Source organism: Paramormyrops kingsleyae, chromosome 22 (assembly GCF_048594095.1).
Source record: "Paramormyrops kingsleyae isolate MSU_618 chromosome 22, PKINGS_0.4, whole genome shotgun sequence".
NCBI lineage: Eukaryota > Metazoa > Chordata > Actinopteri > Osteoglossiformes > Mormyridae > Paramormyrops > Paramormyrops kingsleyae.
The window spans coordinates 8,677,347-8,697,065 of NC_132818.1; the positions used below are offsets into that span (position 1 = coordinate 8,677,347).

Genomic DNA, 19,719 nt, shown 5'->3' on the forward strand with positions numbered 1-19,719 from the left:
TGGGACAAGCGGGTTCAGCAAGCAGGCCAGCAGATGGGCTCTGCTAAGAGAAACAGTAAAGCCCCGAAAATGCAGGGTATTCTATTCTGTTAGAAGAGCAGCTAAGCTGGACGAGGGTGACAATGTCACATGACCCCCCAGCTGGGGCCATGACTGGAGCAGCCCACAGCTTCTGGCATGAATAATGAGGGTCCAATCTGCCATTCTCAGTGTGCAGAACCACTTGCAACGATTCATGGGGGGCTGTAGAAAGGGCTTTGGGATACATCTTTATTTTCCTGAAACAGGTCTGACACTACAGACTTAATAGAGTGTGCTTTGTGACAATATTCAATATATTATAACTTAAATTGTAAATAATTATTTAAATAATCAATTAAATTGTTCTTAAAATCTTAAACAAAATCATAGTGGCAAAATAAAAGTACAGCAATGCTATGCACATCTTAACCACAGACAGGCTGTAAATCCCTAGTGCTTCATTGTGTCCTCAGCATAATCCAAAAGGATAATTAATCACTTAAGCCTCTGCAAGCTTCGGAAGGTGTTTCAGTTTATTTTCCCCAAAGGGCCGAAGCTGCCACAGCTATGTAACGGTGTCAGCAGGGGTCATTTTCCGGCTGTTTGGGAGACTTCTCCTTCCATCCGAACATCACTGTTCGTGTCTCTGTAGTGATGAGACAAAGGGTTAAGTTATAAACGCAAACGGAGCGCTGACAGCAGCACCCACAGAGAGCCCGGCCCGGCTGGGAAGCACCTCGGCGCTCGGGTCCATACGAAGCACATCGCGTCCTGATAAACGCAGCACAACTTGACGTAAATTAAATCATAACTCGAGTGAAAAAGGGGGAGCAAAGTGGCAGGTGTAGCAGGCCTGCCGGCGGAGTAAGAGCTGCGCGTTAATCTGTCCTTGTAGGTATGTCACAAAAAATTTCAAAGTTGTTGGATTTTTACAAAAATAGCACCAGAAGAAAGACCTTTCCAATGATACCAAGAACTTTTCTGTGATGAATGGCAAGAAAGTTATAGGATATTTTGTAACGCCAATTAAGGCTTATTAACGTCCACTTAGTAACAGGTAAAACAATGGAGAACCATACTTGACTTTGTGACCCGTTTATGGTGTTCAGAAAAATGAGCATAACTTATCAGATTTTAATAAACTAGGTATCATTAGAAAGCTTATTCCTTGCCTAACAGTCTCAGATACACTGAAAATAAAACAAATAATTATTTAATTTATTCGTCTGTCAATTAATACTCACCGGAGAATGTATGTAGTGAATAATACAAAGAATGTCTTTTCAAAGAGTCCGCAGCATCAAATTAAAAAGTACTTTGTGTTATCATTATAATCCATTCAATAATAATAGATTTGAAAAGCATTGTCCATAGTAAAGTATCAAAAGGTACAGGTAAATATGCAGTATGTGCCCGTAAAGAACTGTCGGATCTCCGGGAGTTGAAGAAAAGAAGTCTTTGAGATGCTGCCTTGCTATGCCAGCCCGTGCTGGTTGTGGAGGATTACGTTCTCTTCATGTTAAAGGTAACTGAAAAGACAATATGCAACTATTTCTAGCCTTTCCAAGCCATTCAAAATTATCAATCTGTGTTACAAAAGCAAGCGATGGGTATCTACTCCATTTTATTACAAGAATATATATTCATAAACACATATAACCTCATTTAAAAGCCTTCACATCATTTTAAAGCTGTAAATTCCATGCTGAAAATCATGCTATTTTCGGCTCTTGCTGCACTGTTCACCACAAAACATGGCCGGCTCTCGCGGCGGATCCAAAAAAGTGAACTGCTGATCGATACATTTTGCTCAAAATACGCCTAAATACAATAAACTAACTAAGAAATATAATTATCATAGTTAGAAGAATAATTCTGCTTACCTTTATTGTCCCAACGAAGGTTTTAACGAGTGAAATTTTCGGTAAGATCGGGAGGAAAGTCAGATTACCGTGTTTTGAATGGAAATCCCCGGATGAAGGTGTGTTTTACGTTATCAGAACGAAAAAGGCAAAAACTATTGGGATACCCTGGTGCTCTGGGGAATGGCGACCAAATTGAAAACAAGGCTGCCTGCCAAAGCCCCTGTGGCGCAGAACTGGTGATAGTGACATACCTAGTCCTTGGGGGCCGTTTTAATGAGGATGTAGAGAAGCAGCCCTCTTCGGCGTGTTTAGCGCTACAGCTCCGAGATTCGGGAGGATGCGAGCGGCAGCCGGAGCGTTTACCGTGAAATCAGACACATGAAGGGGGCTGCCCGCTCAGCAGCTCCGGCGCGCCGCGGCGGCCGCGGGCGGGACTGACCGACGGGCGCGCGTGCCCCCCCACGGTATGCAGAAGCGCGGCCCCCAGCTCGCGGCGCGACAAACAGCCCCCCTGTGATCAATTTTTAATGCCGCGGCTGTTACCTTTGAGAGGCGTCCAGGCTTCGCAGCGGCGGTAGCTGCTGGTGCTGATTAGCGCTGACTCCTCACAAAACAAAGTGTTGAGCTTCGTGTAGTTGAAGCACTCCGGCCCAGCCCGCTTTACGAGCGGCACGAGAATGTCACGCAACCCCCATCTCCACCCCAATCCGGGTCTTGCAGGTGTTCTGGGTAGCCTGTCGAGCTGTAACCGGTTTGATGTTGCGTTGTGTAAATTCACTGCACCGCAACTCAATGCTCCCAATCGGGCTGGTTTTATTCTGTGGAAAAGATGAATACTTCAAAAACACAGCACCGTTTGGTTCGCTTACGCGGGCATTTCCAAACTGAGAAAAACGTAAAGCAATAACAATTGTAAATCAATTACAATATAAATATGTACCTGTGAAAAAGATGAATACTTCAAAAACACAGCACTGTTTGGTTCTGGAAATACAAAAACACTCGCTTTATCGCACCTCACAAAACTTTGTTCATACATAAACTCATCCAGGTACATATACTTTAATAACAAAATTGTCGGTAAAAGTAAATAATTTTCTAAAAAGAGAGAGACAATTATAAGCACGACCTACAGCTCACGCGGGCATTTCCAAACTGTGGAAAGCGTCACGTGCGTCAATCTCTTAAAGGCAACCGCCAAATCAATTTTAAAGTTACAGAACACAAAACCAAAACGCACACACACCCATAGCTGACACAGTGTGTTGGGGAAAGCGCCGAAGCTTTGACCCCTGCAATACCTATGTGGAGAAAGCGTACTGGCTTCTCACTCCACACTTTGCACTTCTAGGACTCAGGAATAATAATAATAATAATGAGACAGCACACTTCTAATCTTTTACTTGCGCAAGGGTGCCCACTCACTTAGATGCAACAGACAATATCTGCGCCTCAGTTCAGTGTCACACAGGGCAGTCCCTTGGCTTCTTTATTTATACAGGAGGGGAGTGGTTACAATGGGGAGTATCCTAAAGCTATACTGCTGTTTGTGCTTCTTGCGAAGGGGTTAAAACACAGGACCTTGCATTCCTCAGAGTGGGCCCCCTCGATGTATCGACAGAGTCTATTTCCACTCCCAGGGTGATTGTTCCTTTTTCACAATCTTACAGAGTTACAGAAGATGTCCTGTTCTAACAGGTCTCTACGTCAAAGTTGATAAACTATTTGCCTACATTCACACAATTAATATGATAAGAAATTTACATTTTCATTCTAACAGTCCCTCCTGTTTATCATGTTAATTAAGAGACAGTGACTTCTGCAAAAGGAGCAACTCGAGCTTCGGGAGCAGTCCACGCCTTTGAGGGTTTCGGACTGTCCGTCATAGTGAGTTACGCTTCCTCCCAATCGTCATCCTTTTCTTCTTCTTCCATGTTCTGAGTGAGGGACAATAACATATGCTCTCGCACTCGAAATGCCGAGTTGAGTGCAGAATTAATCAACATCCTGAGACATGGTATTACAGTGATGAAACAACAGAAAAATAAAATGAAAAATAGCAGCAACGGTACACATATCTTCATCAAAATCGACCACCAGGCCCCGGAAGTGAGCCAAGACATCCAGGAGAACCCTTGGTCTCGGACCTCTCCGGCCATCACCACCTGGAGGTCTTTTAGCTTCTGTAAAGCAGTAGTCATGTTGGAAGAATGCACATTATCAGGGATATATGTACAACAAGTTTGGTTTAGGAGGACGCACACTCCTCCTTGTGCAGCTGTCAGGAGATCTAGCGCCATCCTATTCTGAATTACCATTTGTCGGGTTGCATCCAGTTCTGCATTCTGTTGCTGATCTATTGTTATAGAGGCATTCATGAATAATCCCAGGCGGTAGGTGAGGGTCTCTACGCGGAGTAGGAGTTTACCTACCCCTAAACTTGGGAACAGGGAGAGAAGAACTTTCTGCCCAGTCGACCACAATTTCTGATCGCTTGGTACGTCAGTGCCCCAGATACTATCGTGTGGTTTTACATTGTTATTGGTGTTACGCTTATATCTTTTAGCCTGCTGCTCGGTCTTTACAATGTAGGTGTGATCTGTAACAAATATGGGTGCGCAGACACCGCACCACCCAGGGGGCAGCACAAAATAAGCATGACTTCCACATAACCAGGCTATTCCATCCACCCACCAGGTGCCATTGGTGGGGCCCCATGCTAGGCAGGGGGATCCTGCTGGTGCAGACACATACGTTTTTTTTTACAATTTGTCGTGTCGCCTAGCCATTGGCTACCGTTTTCCTGTTTGAAACAGATGGAATGTTGTTTTCCAGGGCCCCCTGCCATATATACACTAAAAGGCCCACTCTGCATCCTTTTCATGATGTCAGGCCAGAATCTGTGTATGCATGACCCATTAACATACCCTGGCTCGTCAAGCCCTAGGCTCGTCCTGTCTTGCTTTACTATGGTAACATTGGCTCCATTAACCTCGGCTCGACCGGCCGGAAGGGAGAAGGCAAAAGAGATATCTGACCGCCACCCGCTCCCCCCGATTGCTGCCGCACACCTGGATTGTGACTCATTCATTCTCGTGCCGTGTAGGGTCGGGCCCTCACTATGGTGTGGCATAACAGAACAAACATAACAGTTAGACAGATTTCTCTCCTTAACAGCATCATACACATATCGGTACCAGTAATTCCGTAGAAATGGATGCTCGTCATCCCCTTTCATTCGAGTGAGGTGGACTCCATCCGGGTTCCATCTCTTTACCTCCTTGACTTCTCCGTCATCGACAAACTGCAGTATTAGTATCACCATTAGGAAAAAGAGCCCTCCAAACAGTCCCTTAGCCCACCATGGGCACCCTGTCAGAGCCATCCTAAAGGAGTGCAGTTCAGCTGATTTCTTCACCGGGTTGAGACAACGAAAACCTATTGTACTTCGTGCCTTTGTAGCGGACTTCCACTGCTACTCCGCGGGTGAGGCGTCTGGCAAGGGCTTTATGAGCTTACAGTGACTTTTGTGGATCCAGGAGGGTCTCTCTGCGATCTTTAATGCAGTAGGCGTTGTGAGGAGTACTTGGTATGGTCCGTCCCACCGGGGCGTAGTCCAATTTTTCCGCTGCAGGGTTTTGACCAGCACCCAATCTCCAGGTTTCACAGAATCCTGTAACACAGACACAGATGCTTCTGGCAGGTTATTAGGGTGTTGAGCGTTCTGTTTAGCTATCAGCTGGCTCATCCAGTCTGCGAGCGTGTTTTCTTGCTCCACCTTCCCTACATCAGTGGTTTCCCCTAGCAACGGGAAGGGTCTCCCGTATACTATTTCAAACGGGGTCAACCCTTCGGCAGTAGGCGTAACACGCATCCATAATTTCACTACGGATAGGCAATCGGGCCATGTCCTGCCTGTTTCCTCCATTGTTTTCCTTAGTCTGTTTTTTATCGTTCCGTTCGTTCGCTCCACTAGCCCTGCGCTCTGCGGGTGGTATGCGCAGTGATTCTTCAATGTGAATCCTAACGCTTGTGAGCATAGGTCCAGTACCTTATTCACAAAGTGTGACCCATTATCTGATCGTATTAATTCAGGGATGCCGTACGTTGGGAAATACTGCCCTACCAGGCATTTGGCAACTGTAACGGCATCACAATGTTTCACGGGGTATATTTCTACCCACTTTGAAAACGTGTCTATCACTACGAGACAGTATTTTACTCCTTGTGACCACGTTAATTCTATAAAATCCATATGTACAGCTTGGAATGGATGTTTCGGAGTGGGGAACTGGCCTCGCTTGGGTCTCATGTTCCCTTGTGCATTATGTTTACAGCAAATCATGCACGCTCTGCAATAGTTTTTTGCAAAATCAGAAAAATTTATTGTGTAAAAGTGTTGTTGTATTATATGTACCATCCCTCCTGTTGAGACATGGGTTTTCCCATGGCTCACTAAAGCTGCCGTTTTATACAGACTTCGCGGAAGGACTGGCTTTCCGTCTACTTCATACACATTATCTTTTTCCTGTGCTCCCCTGCTAGTCCATCTCTGTTTTTCTGCCTTTGGGGCATTCTGCTGCGCGTCTCGTAGTACATTAGTTTCTATGAGGAAGAGCCCATCGCTCTCTTCGAGCGGTGCGCTTTGGGCTGCTTTCTTAGCCGTTTGATCAGCGAAAGCATTCCCTTTCGCTTCCTCAGTTTCATTGGTCTGATGCGCTTTGCATTTGCAGAGTGCTAGTAGTTTTGGTTTCTGCACGACTTCTAACAGTCTTAGTAGTAATGCCGAATGAGTTAATGTGGTCCCTTGGGACGTCTTAAATCCTCTCGTTTTCCAGACTGCTGCGTGGTGATGTACTGCTGCGAATACATACTGACTGTCTGTATATATTGTAATCTCTTTTCCTTCATATATTTCACAAGCTCTGATAACAGCGTACAATTCTGCCGCTTGTGCTGAACAGGTAGGTGGCAGTGCTTTTGCTTCTATCACCTCTTGTCTAGTCACCACTGCATATCCTACTCTGTTCTTCCCATACTGATCTTTAGAGGCGGATCCATCTACAAATAAAATCGTAGTTTCCGCTATGGGCGTCTGTGAGATGTCAGCTCGTGGTTTTGTTTGCTCTTCTATTTTAGTTCCGCATGAGTGTGCTTCCCCTTCTATTTCAGAAGGTAGAAGGGTGCTAGGATTTAGCGGTCCGCATCTCTCTAAGGTTACATTAGGTTGTGAGAGCAGTAGTGAAACTAAGGTTAAATGTCTTGTGTGAGTCAAGAAGGGTAGTGGCGTCTGGAGCAATATCAGTGACACGGCATGTGGCACTTTCAGGGTCAAAGGGTGACATAGCACCAGTTCTGCAGATATTTTCACTGCTTCAGCGGCCGCTGCACATGCCTGCAGACAGCCTGGGAATCCAGCTGCTACTGCGTCTAATTTTTTAGAATAGAACGCCAGTGGTCGGTGCTTTGCTCCAAAAGGTTGTGTGAGTACAGCCTTCATATACCCCTCTTGAGCATCGACACATAAGGTGAAAGGTAGCTCATAATTAGGTAAAGCTAAAACCACATCTGTTTGCAACATGCTTTTTAGCTTCAGGAATGCCCCATCCCCCTCGGGGGTCCAGCTTATCTGATCTTTTAGTGTCATCTCCTTCCCGTATATTAACTCCTGCAGAGGTCGTGTCAGGGCAGCGTAATCTGGCAACCATTCTCTGCAGTAATTACACAGTCCGAGGAAGGACATCATTTGCTGCTTTGTTCTTGGTTTAGGTGCATCCTTGATGGCTTGTTTACGAGTCTCTAAAAGTGCCTTCCCTTCTCCAGTGAGATAATGGCCTAGATAGATTACCTTTTCCTGGCAATATTGTAGCTTCTCCTTCGAAGCCTTGTGTCCCGTTTTGTACAAATGCTGGAGTACAGCCAAGGTCGTCTGCCGACAATGTTCCTCAGTATCGGCTGCGACTAGGATATCGTCCACATACAACAATACTTGGCTGTGTTCCAGCACTGGGCACGTTTGCATAGAGAAGCGGAGGGCCATTGTATACACATGTGGGCTTTCAGAAAAGCCTTGTGGTAATCTAGTGTAAATATATTTTTTCCCTTTGTAGGTGAACCCGAATAAATGTTGCGAGTCTTCATGTAGCGGCACTGAGAAAAAGGCATTGCTCAAATCTATCACTGAGAACCACTTCTTATCTCCTGTGAGGGAGTTAAGCAGTAAATGTGGATTGGGCACATCTGGTGCCGCATGCTGAACTATGTTATTTATTGGCCTTAAATCTTGCACCATCCTCCACCTCCCCGTTTGACCTTTCTGCACTGGGAATATGGGGGTGTTGCAAGTAGCCTCAGGTGCCTCTCTCAAGATTCCTGACCTCAACATGTCCTGTATCACCGGTGCTATTCCGGCTTCGGCTTCGGGTTTTAATGGATATTGTCTCACTATCGGTTCTTGTTGTGTTCGTATTTTTACCTTATATGGTGGGAAGTCTTTTACTAGCCCTACATCAGTGGGGGAGGAAGACCACAGCCCTTCAGGTATTACTGACAGCTCTGGGCTTTCAACCGTAGCTATCAATCAGGCTGAGTCGTCCATGTGTGTGACAGTGGTCACCGGCACTCGCCATCCCAAAGGAAATCTCCATATATTTTGGGTTTTGTTATAACTCCACTCTGTCCCTGGCTGCGTCGTATATTTAAGTTTTGGGTGTGATGCGCAGCTCACAAACTGTCCCAAATCTTCCCATTTGTGCGTGTTTCCCTTAGATAGAGAAATGTGTGCTGTCTTCTAGAAACAATTTCCATTGCCTATTAGTTAGGGTGACGGATGCTGCTGCTAGCCCATTTACTGTGTCCACATACAGATATGGGACCGTAATGCAATTATCAGTTTGTGCATGAAACATGGCGTCATATGCTGGGTCTGGCCCTGGTACTGTTTTGTACCTCATTGTGACGTGCAGCGCATCACTTAGCATATATTGCGTTTGTGGTGCTTTCTGCTGTTGTCTTGTTTTTCTCAACATTTCTCTAGTTTGGTTCGTGTCTCCTAAGTCTAGGGACCAGTAATAGGTTGGGGTGTTATGTCCTTGTAACACATAAACATCCTCCTCTATTATGGCCTTCATTCCATTTGCTGTTGGAACTACGCTTATCCCTAGCGCTTGCATTATATCTCTCCCCATCAGATTTACGGGGCAAGCTGGGCTTATGAGCACTTGTGCTTCGCATTCCTTTCTGGTCTGGACATCTGTTATCAGCAGGGGGTTGGTAAGTTTATGGCTATCTGTTTGGCCTCCTGCTGTTTTCATATTCACTGTAGCCATTGAGAAGGTAGTTTTAGGAGGTGCTGTTGTCAGCACCGTCCTGCAGGCTCCAGTGTCACACAAACACTCATAAGTTTCCCCGTTTATAGACAATTGTCTGCTTGGTAATTCACACCATTGTTTTGACACTAACAGTTGTTGCACTTCTAGCAGGTCTACTTCCTCTTCTTCCTCTATTCGCACTGTTTTAACTCTACAGCGCCTCAGAGTCACGGGGGAACATTCCTCTGTTTCAGTGTTTGAAATAGAGTCCCCCGTGACTGGGAGTCATTGGGGTGGCTCACCAGAGGTGGACCTTCTATCGGGATTGATTGTGGGGTCCCTATTTTGTTTTAGTCTGCAATCCCTTGCCATGTGTCCTATCTTCCCACAATTCCAGCAGTCTATTACTCCTGGTTGGCCCCTCCCAAAACCTCCCCTGCCTCTTCCTCTGTTTCTTCCCCTGAAACCACCTCGACCTCTTCCTTGGGCCTGTGCATATGCTACGATCTGGTCTTCCTGACTATAAAATGATGCGTCAGGTTTTGTTTTCTGAGCTTTCTGAGCATGTTGTGCATATTCTACGGCTTGCTGCACAGTTCCTGTATTTTGGTGGACCCAGTATTTATCTATGTAGCGCTTCAGTTCGGGCCTTAAGCCGTTTAGGAATGCCCTCTTTAGCTGCTGCTGATATACTCCATTTTCGTCGTCCCCAGGAGGGATTCCTGAATTTGTTTTAAACAGAGGTCGTAACCTATCTAGGAAATCCTCTGCTTCTTCACTTTCTTTCTGTTTACACTGTGCTATTTTCCCATAATCAGCTCGTCTTGTGAATACAGCATCTAACCTTTGTCTCAGCTGATATAATGCTTGCTGCAAAGCCTGAGAATCGTGGGGTAGAGGTTGATCATCTCCTCCGTGGCCTGTGAAATCACCAGCCACGCGGCCCCACTTATGGTTTAGGACTTGTCTGAAACAGCGGAACAGCTCTCTTCCATTTAAATGGAAACTGATTTGTAATTCTGTCATTGCTGTCCAGAACTCAGGTACACCATCCTCTACGGGAGGAATGCCTTTTAGGGCCGCAGCTCTATCTTCTGCGGTCCATGGGCGATAGACTAAGATTGTGGCTGGTGGATGTCCAGCTCCATCTATAAGGGCTATCCTTAAATTTGCCACTTCTACCATTAGTGCAAGGAAGTCTATTTCATCATCTGACTCATCCCTATTATCCTCCCTGTGCCATCTAGTCTTTTGGTTCGCAGGATTCAATCGTGGTTGCAACTGTGGATCTGCTGCTCTGGTTTCATACCGTCTCGATTTTGCCCCTCCCGCACCCTGGGCCAGGGCTTGCGGGGGTTCTGGTTCATTATGATACGGTGGGGGCGGTTGAGGTGCTAGCTGCATACCCACTGCCGGTATGTGTGGGGGAGCTGTGGGCTGCGTTTCCTCATCTAGGTTAACGAGTGCCGCCTGTATCTTTTCTTTCTTGCTTTCTTGTTTATTTTTCCGGACTATGTCCCGGAGTCTGCTTTGTTCTAACCATGCTTCAGACAGCGTATATTCTCGTTTTTTCTGTATTTTATCCTTTCCATTACAGCACCCAGACATCATTTCTAACTTTAATTCTGTCTGTAATTTTAGGACGTCTTCTGTTTTTAGGTTCCCTGAGAACCCATGCTTTTTACGCCATTTCTGATTGCTCACTACTCCTGCTCCCTCCTTATATCTTTCCATAAATTTCTCATCTCCCGTAAATTGTACTTTGCTCTGACTCTGTCCCATTTTTCTCTACAAAAAAACAACAACCCCTAGGTGCAAGTCCCTGGCATGAGACCTCAGGAGGACACTGACACGGCCTTCTACTGTCTCCTATGGAGACAGCGGTATCAGTTTTCAGGGATGAAACCCGTCCTTTCTCCCTTGGTCACCAGTATGTTGTTGCACCCAGGCCAGACGTGCAGACCTTCTACTAGTCTCTTAATACACGTCTGTTCTCATTCACGCTGCAGCGTCGTGCTTCTCACCTGATCCTTCGCGAAGTGCTTCTAGTTCTTGTCCGGAGGCCCGTCAGACGTCGGCCCAGCCGTCGGGAACGGTCCTAACCACCGGCCTGCAGGCGAATTCACGTCGCAGGTCTTTCACTCACTCTCTAGAGCGAGACTGTCGACAGCTTTCGGTGTTGTTCAGCGGCGGACTGGTCGGCGTCTTTCGGGTTCCTCTCGGATCCGGCTCGAAGGACCAACTTATATGTTGGGGAAAGCGCCGAAGCTTTGACCCCTGCAATACCTATGTGGAGAAAGCGTACTGGCTTCTCACTCCACACTTTGCACTTCTAGGACTCAGGAATAATAATAATAATGAGACAGCACACTTCTAATCTTTTACTTGCGCAAGGGTGCCCACTCACTTAGATGCAACAGACAATATCTGCGCCTCAGTTCAGTGTCACACAGGGCAGTCCCTTGGCTTCTTTATTTATACAGGAGGGGAGTGGTTACAATGGGGAGTATCCTAAAGCTATACTGCTGTTTGTGCTTCTTGCGAAGGGGTTAAAACACAGGACCTTGCATTCCTCAGAGTGGGCCCCCTCGATGTATCGACAGAGTCTATTTCCACTCCCAGGGTGATTGTTCCTTTTTCACAATCTTACAGAGTTACAGAAGATGTCCTGTTCTAACAGGTCTCTACGTCAAAGTTGATAAACTATTTGCCTACATTCACACAATTAATATGATAAGAAATTTACATTTTCATTCTAACACAGTGGCAAGTGGAAATTTATTAACCACGTTACAGAGCCCGGATTCGGGCCAGAATGGAGGCACTGGGACTGAACCTGATACGTGCTGGTGTTACGCCCTCTGCCAGGTGGCGGTGCATTTACGGCTGTGTCCGGGGGAACCAATTACAATTGCAAAACCAATTGTAATTGCAATTCTTACATTCGGCCAGGAGATGGCAGCAAGAAAATAGAAAAAAAAATTCCCACGGTTATTAAGATAATTCACAACGTAAATTTATTGTGTATCTGTGTGTGTTTCACTACACTTTGGGGACAATTTTATCAAATGTGATCTATGCAAACCCACACACACAGTGCCCAGTTACAGCGCGCACACACACCCATACACAAACACACACACTGTATTAATGAGAGAGAACTACCTGTATCTACCATTGCCAAAAACTGCTGCCCCCCTGATGGTGATTGGTAATGTGAGCGCTTTGGAAGTAATGGGCACCCTTCCTTGCATCTGTAAGGTGTTTTTATGGCTAACCTTACTAGAAGTTCGTTTATGTTGTTGGTCAGCTCTTGGGTGGTTGAACTGATTATGATAGCGTTTGACGTCCTGCCAATCCCATTCAATCAGTGTTCCCACTCTCACTAACTCTTGCACAGTTTTAACAGTGCCTCTCAGTAGGCTTGTCAGATGGGGATTACAATTACACAGAATAGCATGTACCACATCCTTCTCTGTCATGTCATTCTTCCATCGCAGACACAGTGCCCTGTACTGGAAAGCAAAGTTCCGTAACTTTGCTTTGCATTTTCCAAATGGTCTCTTGGGGCCCTTGTTTTCTCTCATGGATTCTTCTCTCTGCTTCTGCTTCATAATCTTCGGAAAGAAAAGATCTTAGGAAAGCATCCTTAAATTGACTCCATGTTCCAATGGCTCTTCTCTCTCCCAACCACCAATCTTTAGCAGTAACTGACAGAACAGATGACATTGTAGCTAGTACTTCCACATCACTCATTGGTCTAACAGCTAAAAATTCTTCACACCTCTCAATATATGCCACTGGATCTTCATCTGATTCCTGGCCAAAATGTGGAGACTCAATCTTAATGGGCATTTTAAAATGATGTCCTTGGCAGCCAGATGGATGGGAATGACAAAAAGACGGGGAAACCTGGACAGGTGTAGAAGATGGCGGAACACGTGTCTGTATTAAAGCCTTCAATTGTCCATCTCTCCTCTGTAAACAATCCATAATTGACTGACCTAGCTCTTACATCTGTAAGTCCACAAGTTGTTTTACTCTACCTCCGTACTCAATCTGTACTCAGATCTTTCTTCCATTGCCTTTGCCTTGTCCTCCACTCCATACCTGGCAAGCGTCTAGAGGAGTTCGAAAAGTGCTGAAGTCAGAGTTGATTTTCTCCACCAACGATTCCACTACCTGCAACCAGGTTAACATCTCCTGCAACTGCTCTGGAGAAAAAGGGGCAAGAGGTGCTTTTCCCTTAGGAGGCAGTTGAGCATGCTCCCCTGATCCCTCACCCTCTTCTTCAGACACATAAAGATTACTTAAAGATTGGATAATATCCTGCAAAGGTTCTTGTCGAGTCACAAATGGACCAGCTGTGAAGTCTGGGTCATGGAACTCATCCCGTGTCTCTAACACAGATAAATGTAAGGTAATCCATGCAGGGAGCAGAAATATAAAGTATAGATATTTTATGGGTTCCACTGAAATAAAGGTAGCTGATTACGAGAAAGATCGCGGTGTGTATGTTGATGCTTCCATGTCCCACTCTCGCCAGTGTGGGGAAGCAATAAAGGCCAATAGGATGTTGGGTTATATATCTAGGTGTGTGGAGATTAAGTCAAGGGAGGTGATGTTACATTTATATAATTCCTTGGTAAGACCCCACCTAGAATATTGTGTGCAGGTTTGGTCACCATACCTTAAGAAGGACATTGCTGCCTTAGAAATGGTGCAATGGAGGGCTACGAGAATGATTCCTAATCTTAGAGGAATGTCTTATGAGGAGAGGTTAGCTGAGCTGAATCTGTTCAGCCTCGAGCAAAGGAGACTAAGGGGGGACATGATCCAGGTCTATAAGATTCTAACGGGTCTGGATGCTGTTCAGCCAAATGGCTACTTAGTTTAAATACTAGAACTCGTGGCCATAGGTGGAAATTAGCAGGAGATCATTTTAAACTGAATTTCAGAAAACACTTCTTTACACAGCATGTAGCTAGAGTATGGAATAGTCTTCCTGCTAATGTAGTGCAAGCTAAAACCCTGGGTTCCTTTAAATCAGAGCTAGATAAGAGTTTAACAACTCTCGAGCTATTAGTTAAGTTCTCCCCAAACGAGCTTGATGGGCCGAATGGCCTCCTCTCTTTTGTAAATTTCTTATGTTCTTTCTTATGTTCTACTTCAGGGCTGCTGCTAGTCATGGCAACACCACTACTAATGCAAGATACAATGAATTGTTAAACCCTGGTCCCTGTTCAGGCACCACTTATGTAACACTGCTGATTCCTGCCTCAGAACCAACCTATTACACACTATACGTAGGGAGGGACATTTCAGGGTGGCATAACAGTGCCCTGCTACACACACACACACACACACACACAAACACAGACACACACAGCCCCCGGTTAGAGCTCACACAAACAGGTGGGTGTTACCTACCTCCTACCTATCAAAAGGTAGCTAATTAAAACATCCAATGCAGTTTGTACAGATTATATAATTGCAGTTACTGAATAGTGTGAGACCTGCGATGGACTGACATCCCACCCAGGCTGAGCCCTGCCTTCTGCCCTCTGCTGCCTGGGACAGACTGCAGGGTTCCCGACACCCTGTAGCGGAAAAGCAGCAATGGAGGGTGGAGACACTGAGTGACTGCAGTCTGCCTGTCATCTTATGAGTTTGTATAAATTTTTCATTTCAAAACATTTTAGTTTTTTTTTTTCCCCTCATTGCAAAACTTTAGCTTGACCACGAGATGGCAGCAAGAAAATAGAAAAATAATATTTCCAAGGTTATTACGATAATTCACATGGTAAATTTATTGTGTATGTGTTTGCCTTGTGCCATGTTAAATGATATTACTTAATGTGTGTTTGATTAGTTCCCTATACAGCACTGTCCTGAGCCTGGCGTCTAGCTTTCCTTCTCTGTATTCTCTCTTCCTCTTCATTAACGGTCCTGAGCGTTATACTGCAAAGTGGGTTTGCTCAAAATACTTACGAATTTTCCATGCTGTCGATCATAGCTCAGTTCTGCATAGAGTATATTACCTCGGTCATTTACACTGCACATCTAGCCTGCTCAGAGTGGGTTCTATTAGTTAAGTTCTCCCCAAACGAGCTTGATGGGCCGAATGGCCTCCTCTCATTTGTAAATTTCTTATATAACCTTTCTATAAACTTTTGACCTGGTATGTTCTACAGGCAGGAACACCAAGGTACCCGATGACAGCAACTGTCCAACGACTCCAACACAAAAGTAGATTTCATGCACATTACTGTGCCTCAAATGATTCAATTTCAGTAAAAAAAAAATAAAAAATGTTCATGTTTTGCAAACCTGTAAACGGCCTGAGGACACAAACCTATGTGAAGTAGTCAAGTGATGCGAGGCGAGGTAGGGGGGTTTAATAAAAAATTAAAAAAAGGCCCAAGATTAACAAAATTTTATTACAATAAAATTTTACAACCATTCAGAAATAATTCACAAGCCATTTCAAGCCTGTAACGAGCAAAGCTAAATGAGGTGAGTATGTGTTTCAAGGTTACAGCACGGAGAACGGTGTTCAGCAGCCCAAACCAGGTTGGGGACACGGAATCGCTATTTCTGGGGAACCGCGCTCACGTTTACCTGGATAACGGCCGGGCCGACGCCTTCAGAAACATCACGAATTACTTACTACACTTTATCTCTTTAAAAAAAAAAAGAGGAAAAAAAACAACAATGGAAAAAAAACACGGGGAAGCGATTCATATATAAAAACTGACTGTGCTTGTTGAAATAAAAACCAGTAAGCAAAACGAGACCTGATGCGTGATTCCATGTTTCTATCCCGATGAAGTGGACTGATGAACAAGTCGTTACTGTCTGGCAATTAAAAAACACAAGCCTAGGGGATTGGGAAAGAAAAAAAAAAAGTTGGAGGTCTCCAAACCTAAGTCTCAGTATCGCCCTCCCTGAGACATTACAGGGGGGTGCATGGTCATAGGTGGTCTTGGTGGTCCTCCCTGATAAGGGGGGACCATCGGGGGGCCCTGTCCATATGGGGGCATCCCACCTGGCATATAACCCGGTAGTCCTTGTGGTGGAGCCCCATACTGACCTGCAACAAAGAGGGCGAAATGTCACATAGCATCATTCCGGCCTGGCACTGACTATAAAAAGCAGGGGGCAGAGAGAAGGATGGCGATGACGTACCGTGGATTGGGGGCCTCATTCCGGGCTGCTGCGGGGGCATCATGGCCCCCATCGGCGGGGCTGCCATGTGTGCCGGGCCCGGCCTAGGGATGTTACGTTGGTACCTAGGCAGCTGGGCCCGCATCTCCTCCTACCGGGGACAGAACCAAAAACAGACAGATGCTGAGATACTAGCAGGATCGCAAAGTGAAATACTGGAAGACTGGAGGGATTGGGGGGGGGGGGGGGGGCGGTGAATGAAACATCAGGATTATTCACTAGGCAACTGACATTACAGGTACATTACTTACGGTTAAAGCGTAAAATGTAAGGCGAATAAGGCCGTGTGAAACTTACCAGTGAGATATCCTCATCAGGGTGGATCAACTTACTGGTTGCACTCGTGGTAGTGAGGGTGGCAGGCTTACTTGTCACAGTGGCTGGCGGCTTGGACACTGTGCTACCAGCATTAGCGGCCGAGGGGCTGGACTGCGAGTACGCCGGGAAGGTGGCTTTCGGCGGGTCGGCGGACGCCGCGACTGCGCCCGTGCCCAGGGGCTTGAAGTCTGTGCCGACCGGGGCCGACGCCGCCTGCTGCGCCTGAGAAGGGGGAGGGGCACAGGATGAGCCAGCCAATGGACTTTCAGGCACCCGAATGCCGCTCCTGAGAAGGACGGCGCCCTTGCACTGCCACAGTGACGCACACTAATCTGTATATCTGGGGCTACTCTGTACGGGCGAATTTTGAAGGTGGTTTGAGTCACTCCCTACAGGATAACAGTGTGAAAACGACAAGGGAAAAGTACGCAGATGCACCAGGTGATATAGACGCCACATAACGGCTTCTGTTTACGGCACTGTGTTTCCTACGGGAAAACCTGCTACGCGACAGAATGGCGACATTTGCGCATCACAGGCTCGTGCCACTAGGGGAGCTCTTGCTCGGTTCACAAAACTGAGCTTCCCGCCTTCTTAGGCTGTGCAGGGGAGACGCTGTCTTAGCAGGTGCTGACAGACAGTAGCTGGAACGCGAGACCCTTCGTGCAGCGCGAACAGTCTCAGCCCGACCGACTGGCGCGTGCCGACCACACGCAACGGGGGCGAGGGATCCATATCATCCCCAAAGGCTTCGTGACTCATATGCCAAGAAACTATCCTGACGCCAAGTGGGCAACCAGCACCTCTGTCTGAACAACAAAACTATCAAACATGTTCAGACACTGTCACACAAAACAGACATAATCTGCACCCCAGGCAACCGAGTCAACGCGAGTGCGAGGGCACGTTCAGGGAGCACAAGCTCATATTACATACCTGTACTTGTCCTGCACTGGGGAACAGCGGCTTTGTGACAGCAGGTGGGGCCGTTGTTGTCGTGACTACAGGCCCAGCAGGCCTACTGAGCATGCCCTGAGCTGTGACAGGGGGCCCGGGGGCCATATGGCGATTCGCTGCCCTGTGGTCCATGGGAGGCGGCATACCTGAGTGGGGAGAAGAGGCCACATGAAGAGAGAGAACTACAAACATGGAGATCTAACAGGCTGAGTGAGAACAGGCAGGACTCACCTGGCGGCATGCCTGGCATCATCGTGGGCATCCCAGGTCCATGGTGCATCAGGCCACCCATATGCATCATCCTTAAGATTCAGAAAGACCAAACTATTTAATACACCAGCAGGAAAAAGGCACGCAGCCTGTGCATACCACAGCAGAAGACCTACCCGGGGGGCATGCCTGGCATTACAGGGGGCATTCCTGGCATCATGGGCGGCACGCCTGGCATCAGGGGGGGCATAGCTGCACAGAAAGCAGGGCAAGAGGGTTATTTAGCCATTTTTACAGGCACATATAGGAAGAATGAAGCGATAGATGATGCCGTACCCGTGTAACCCCCGGGGTGCATGCCCGGGGCGCCGTGGACAGGGGACACCCCCGGCTGGGTCATTGGCGGTATGTAGCTGGGTTGGGGCTGTGTGACGGGCGTCTGGAATGAGGGCCCAGGCTCGTCATCCTCATAATCGTCCGAGTCGTCCTGGTTGTTCTGTTTCTTCTTCTGACTCTCCGCTGCAAAACAGGGCACAGCATCCTTTTAAAAGGAGAGCTCCAACACGGACGGCAGGGGGTCACCGTCCAGCCCCTGATCTGGAGTCAGCCCTGTCAGGGGACACTTGTGGAATCGCAGGTACCTTGAGTTTTTTGTTCCAGCACACGCCTTCGCTCATCCATATCCTTCTCTGGAATTCCTTCCATGCCATAGATCTCCAGTTCGATGTCAGTCCTCCCCGGTATTGCATTAGGGACCCCGTCTATGGTTTCCTTATGGACCTGTGTACCGGCACACATGATCAGTCTCACAATATCAGCAGGAAAAACAACAAGCCACAACGCGGAGTTACCGTACCTGCATACAGTGGATGGCTAAACCAGGTCCCGTATATAGCTTCTTGTGGCATATGTGACATTTGAAATGCTTTGCCTTTTGGTGTTGGATAAGAATCTTCTCATCGTCGAAATCCCGGTTGCAGTACCTTATTGTTCCAAATTAAGGTCAAAAATATGCGCGTATAAAATCATACTGTATACTTACACGCCACGTGACTGCGATGATCGCTTTAACTATAACCTGATATAGTAAGACGGGCTGCTGAAATGCACCTAGTGCTCCGAACATACAGCGCCTATAATTTGTAGGACGAAATTGCGTGATACACCGGAAACATTAGATCTTTCGTTTCATATAAACATCTTACTCAAAACGGTTGACGGTAAACACGAAAACTACATGTACCACAGTTTAAAAAAATGCGTGAAGACTATAGTTAACGCCTAGTTAAGACAATTAATCAGCTAGCTCATCGCTATCTCATACAATGGAAGGAATCGTGTACTCCATTTGCTGAACGACTTATAAATGCATAGGGTACAAGTACACAAGAAGCTGTCGAAATTCCCTTTAAATTTTAGTACCCCTAAACAAATACCTATGCAATTTAGCCACCTCGCTGTCCGCATAAGGCGCCTATCTGGCCTAACAAACAGTATCTACTAAACATAGTACAGCAATGCGAGCTATACCCAGCTTCTATACAAAGGATACCAGCACCACGGCTTCATCTGCTTCTTCTTTTTGCGTCCCATGCTTTTTAATTATCGCTCTTTAAGAGAGGAGAAACAGGAAGATATAAATATAAAAACGAGTCGACCACTGCAGAAGATGGCGTATAGTTAACTGGAAGCTAATAACACAACGGATGCCGGGCTTACCCACAATGCACTCCGCGCAAGAGGGCGTCACGCATGTGCAGAACCAAAGGCGATTTTTTTTTTTCCTTAAATGTGTTTCTCATATGACAAAT

General features: G+C 46.4%; 1 protein-coding gene and 1 long non-coding RNA gene across 2 annotated transcripts; both read right to left on the reverse strand.

Annotated features, from left to right (window-relative positions):
• Nucleotides 1–256: 256 nt before the first annotated feature.
• Nucleotides 257–11,952, reverse strand: LOC140581607 (uncharacterized). The gene is made up of 3 exons (XR_011984702.1): nt 2,827–11,952; nt 2,430–2,704; nt 257–667 (listed from the first exon to the last, which is right to left on the reverse strand). It is a non-coding gene; the product is annotated as an uncharacterized lncRNA (long non-coding RNA).
• Nucleotides 11,953–15,617: 3,665 nt separating this feature from the next.
• Nucleotides 15,618–19,618, reverse strand: LOC111853170 (BUB3-interacting and GLEBS motif-containing protein ZNF207-like). Its single transcript, XM_023829805.2, has 10 exons — nt 19,461–19,618; nt 18,765–18,891; nt 18,550–18,688; nt 18,245–18,427; nt 18,085–18,160; nt 17,930–18,000; nt 17,678–17,844; nt 16,721–16,963; nt 16,385–16,514; nt 15,618–16,289 (listed from the first exon to the last, which is right to left on the reverse strand). Exons 1-10 carry the CDS (start codon nt 19,499–19,501, stop codon nt 16,129–16,131), a joined length of 1,338 nt encoding a protein of 445 aa, XP_023685573.1. The 5' UTR covers nt 19,502–19,618; the 3' UTR covers nt 15,618–16,128.
• Nucleotides 19,619–19,719: the final 101 nt, after the last annotated feature.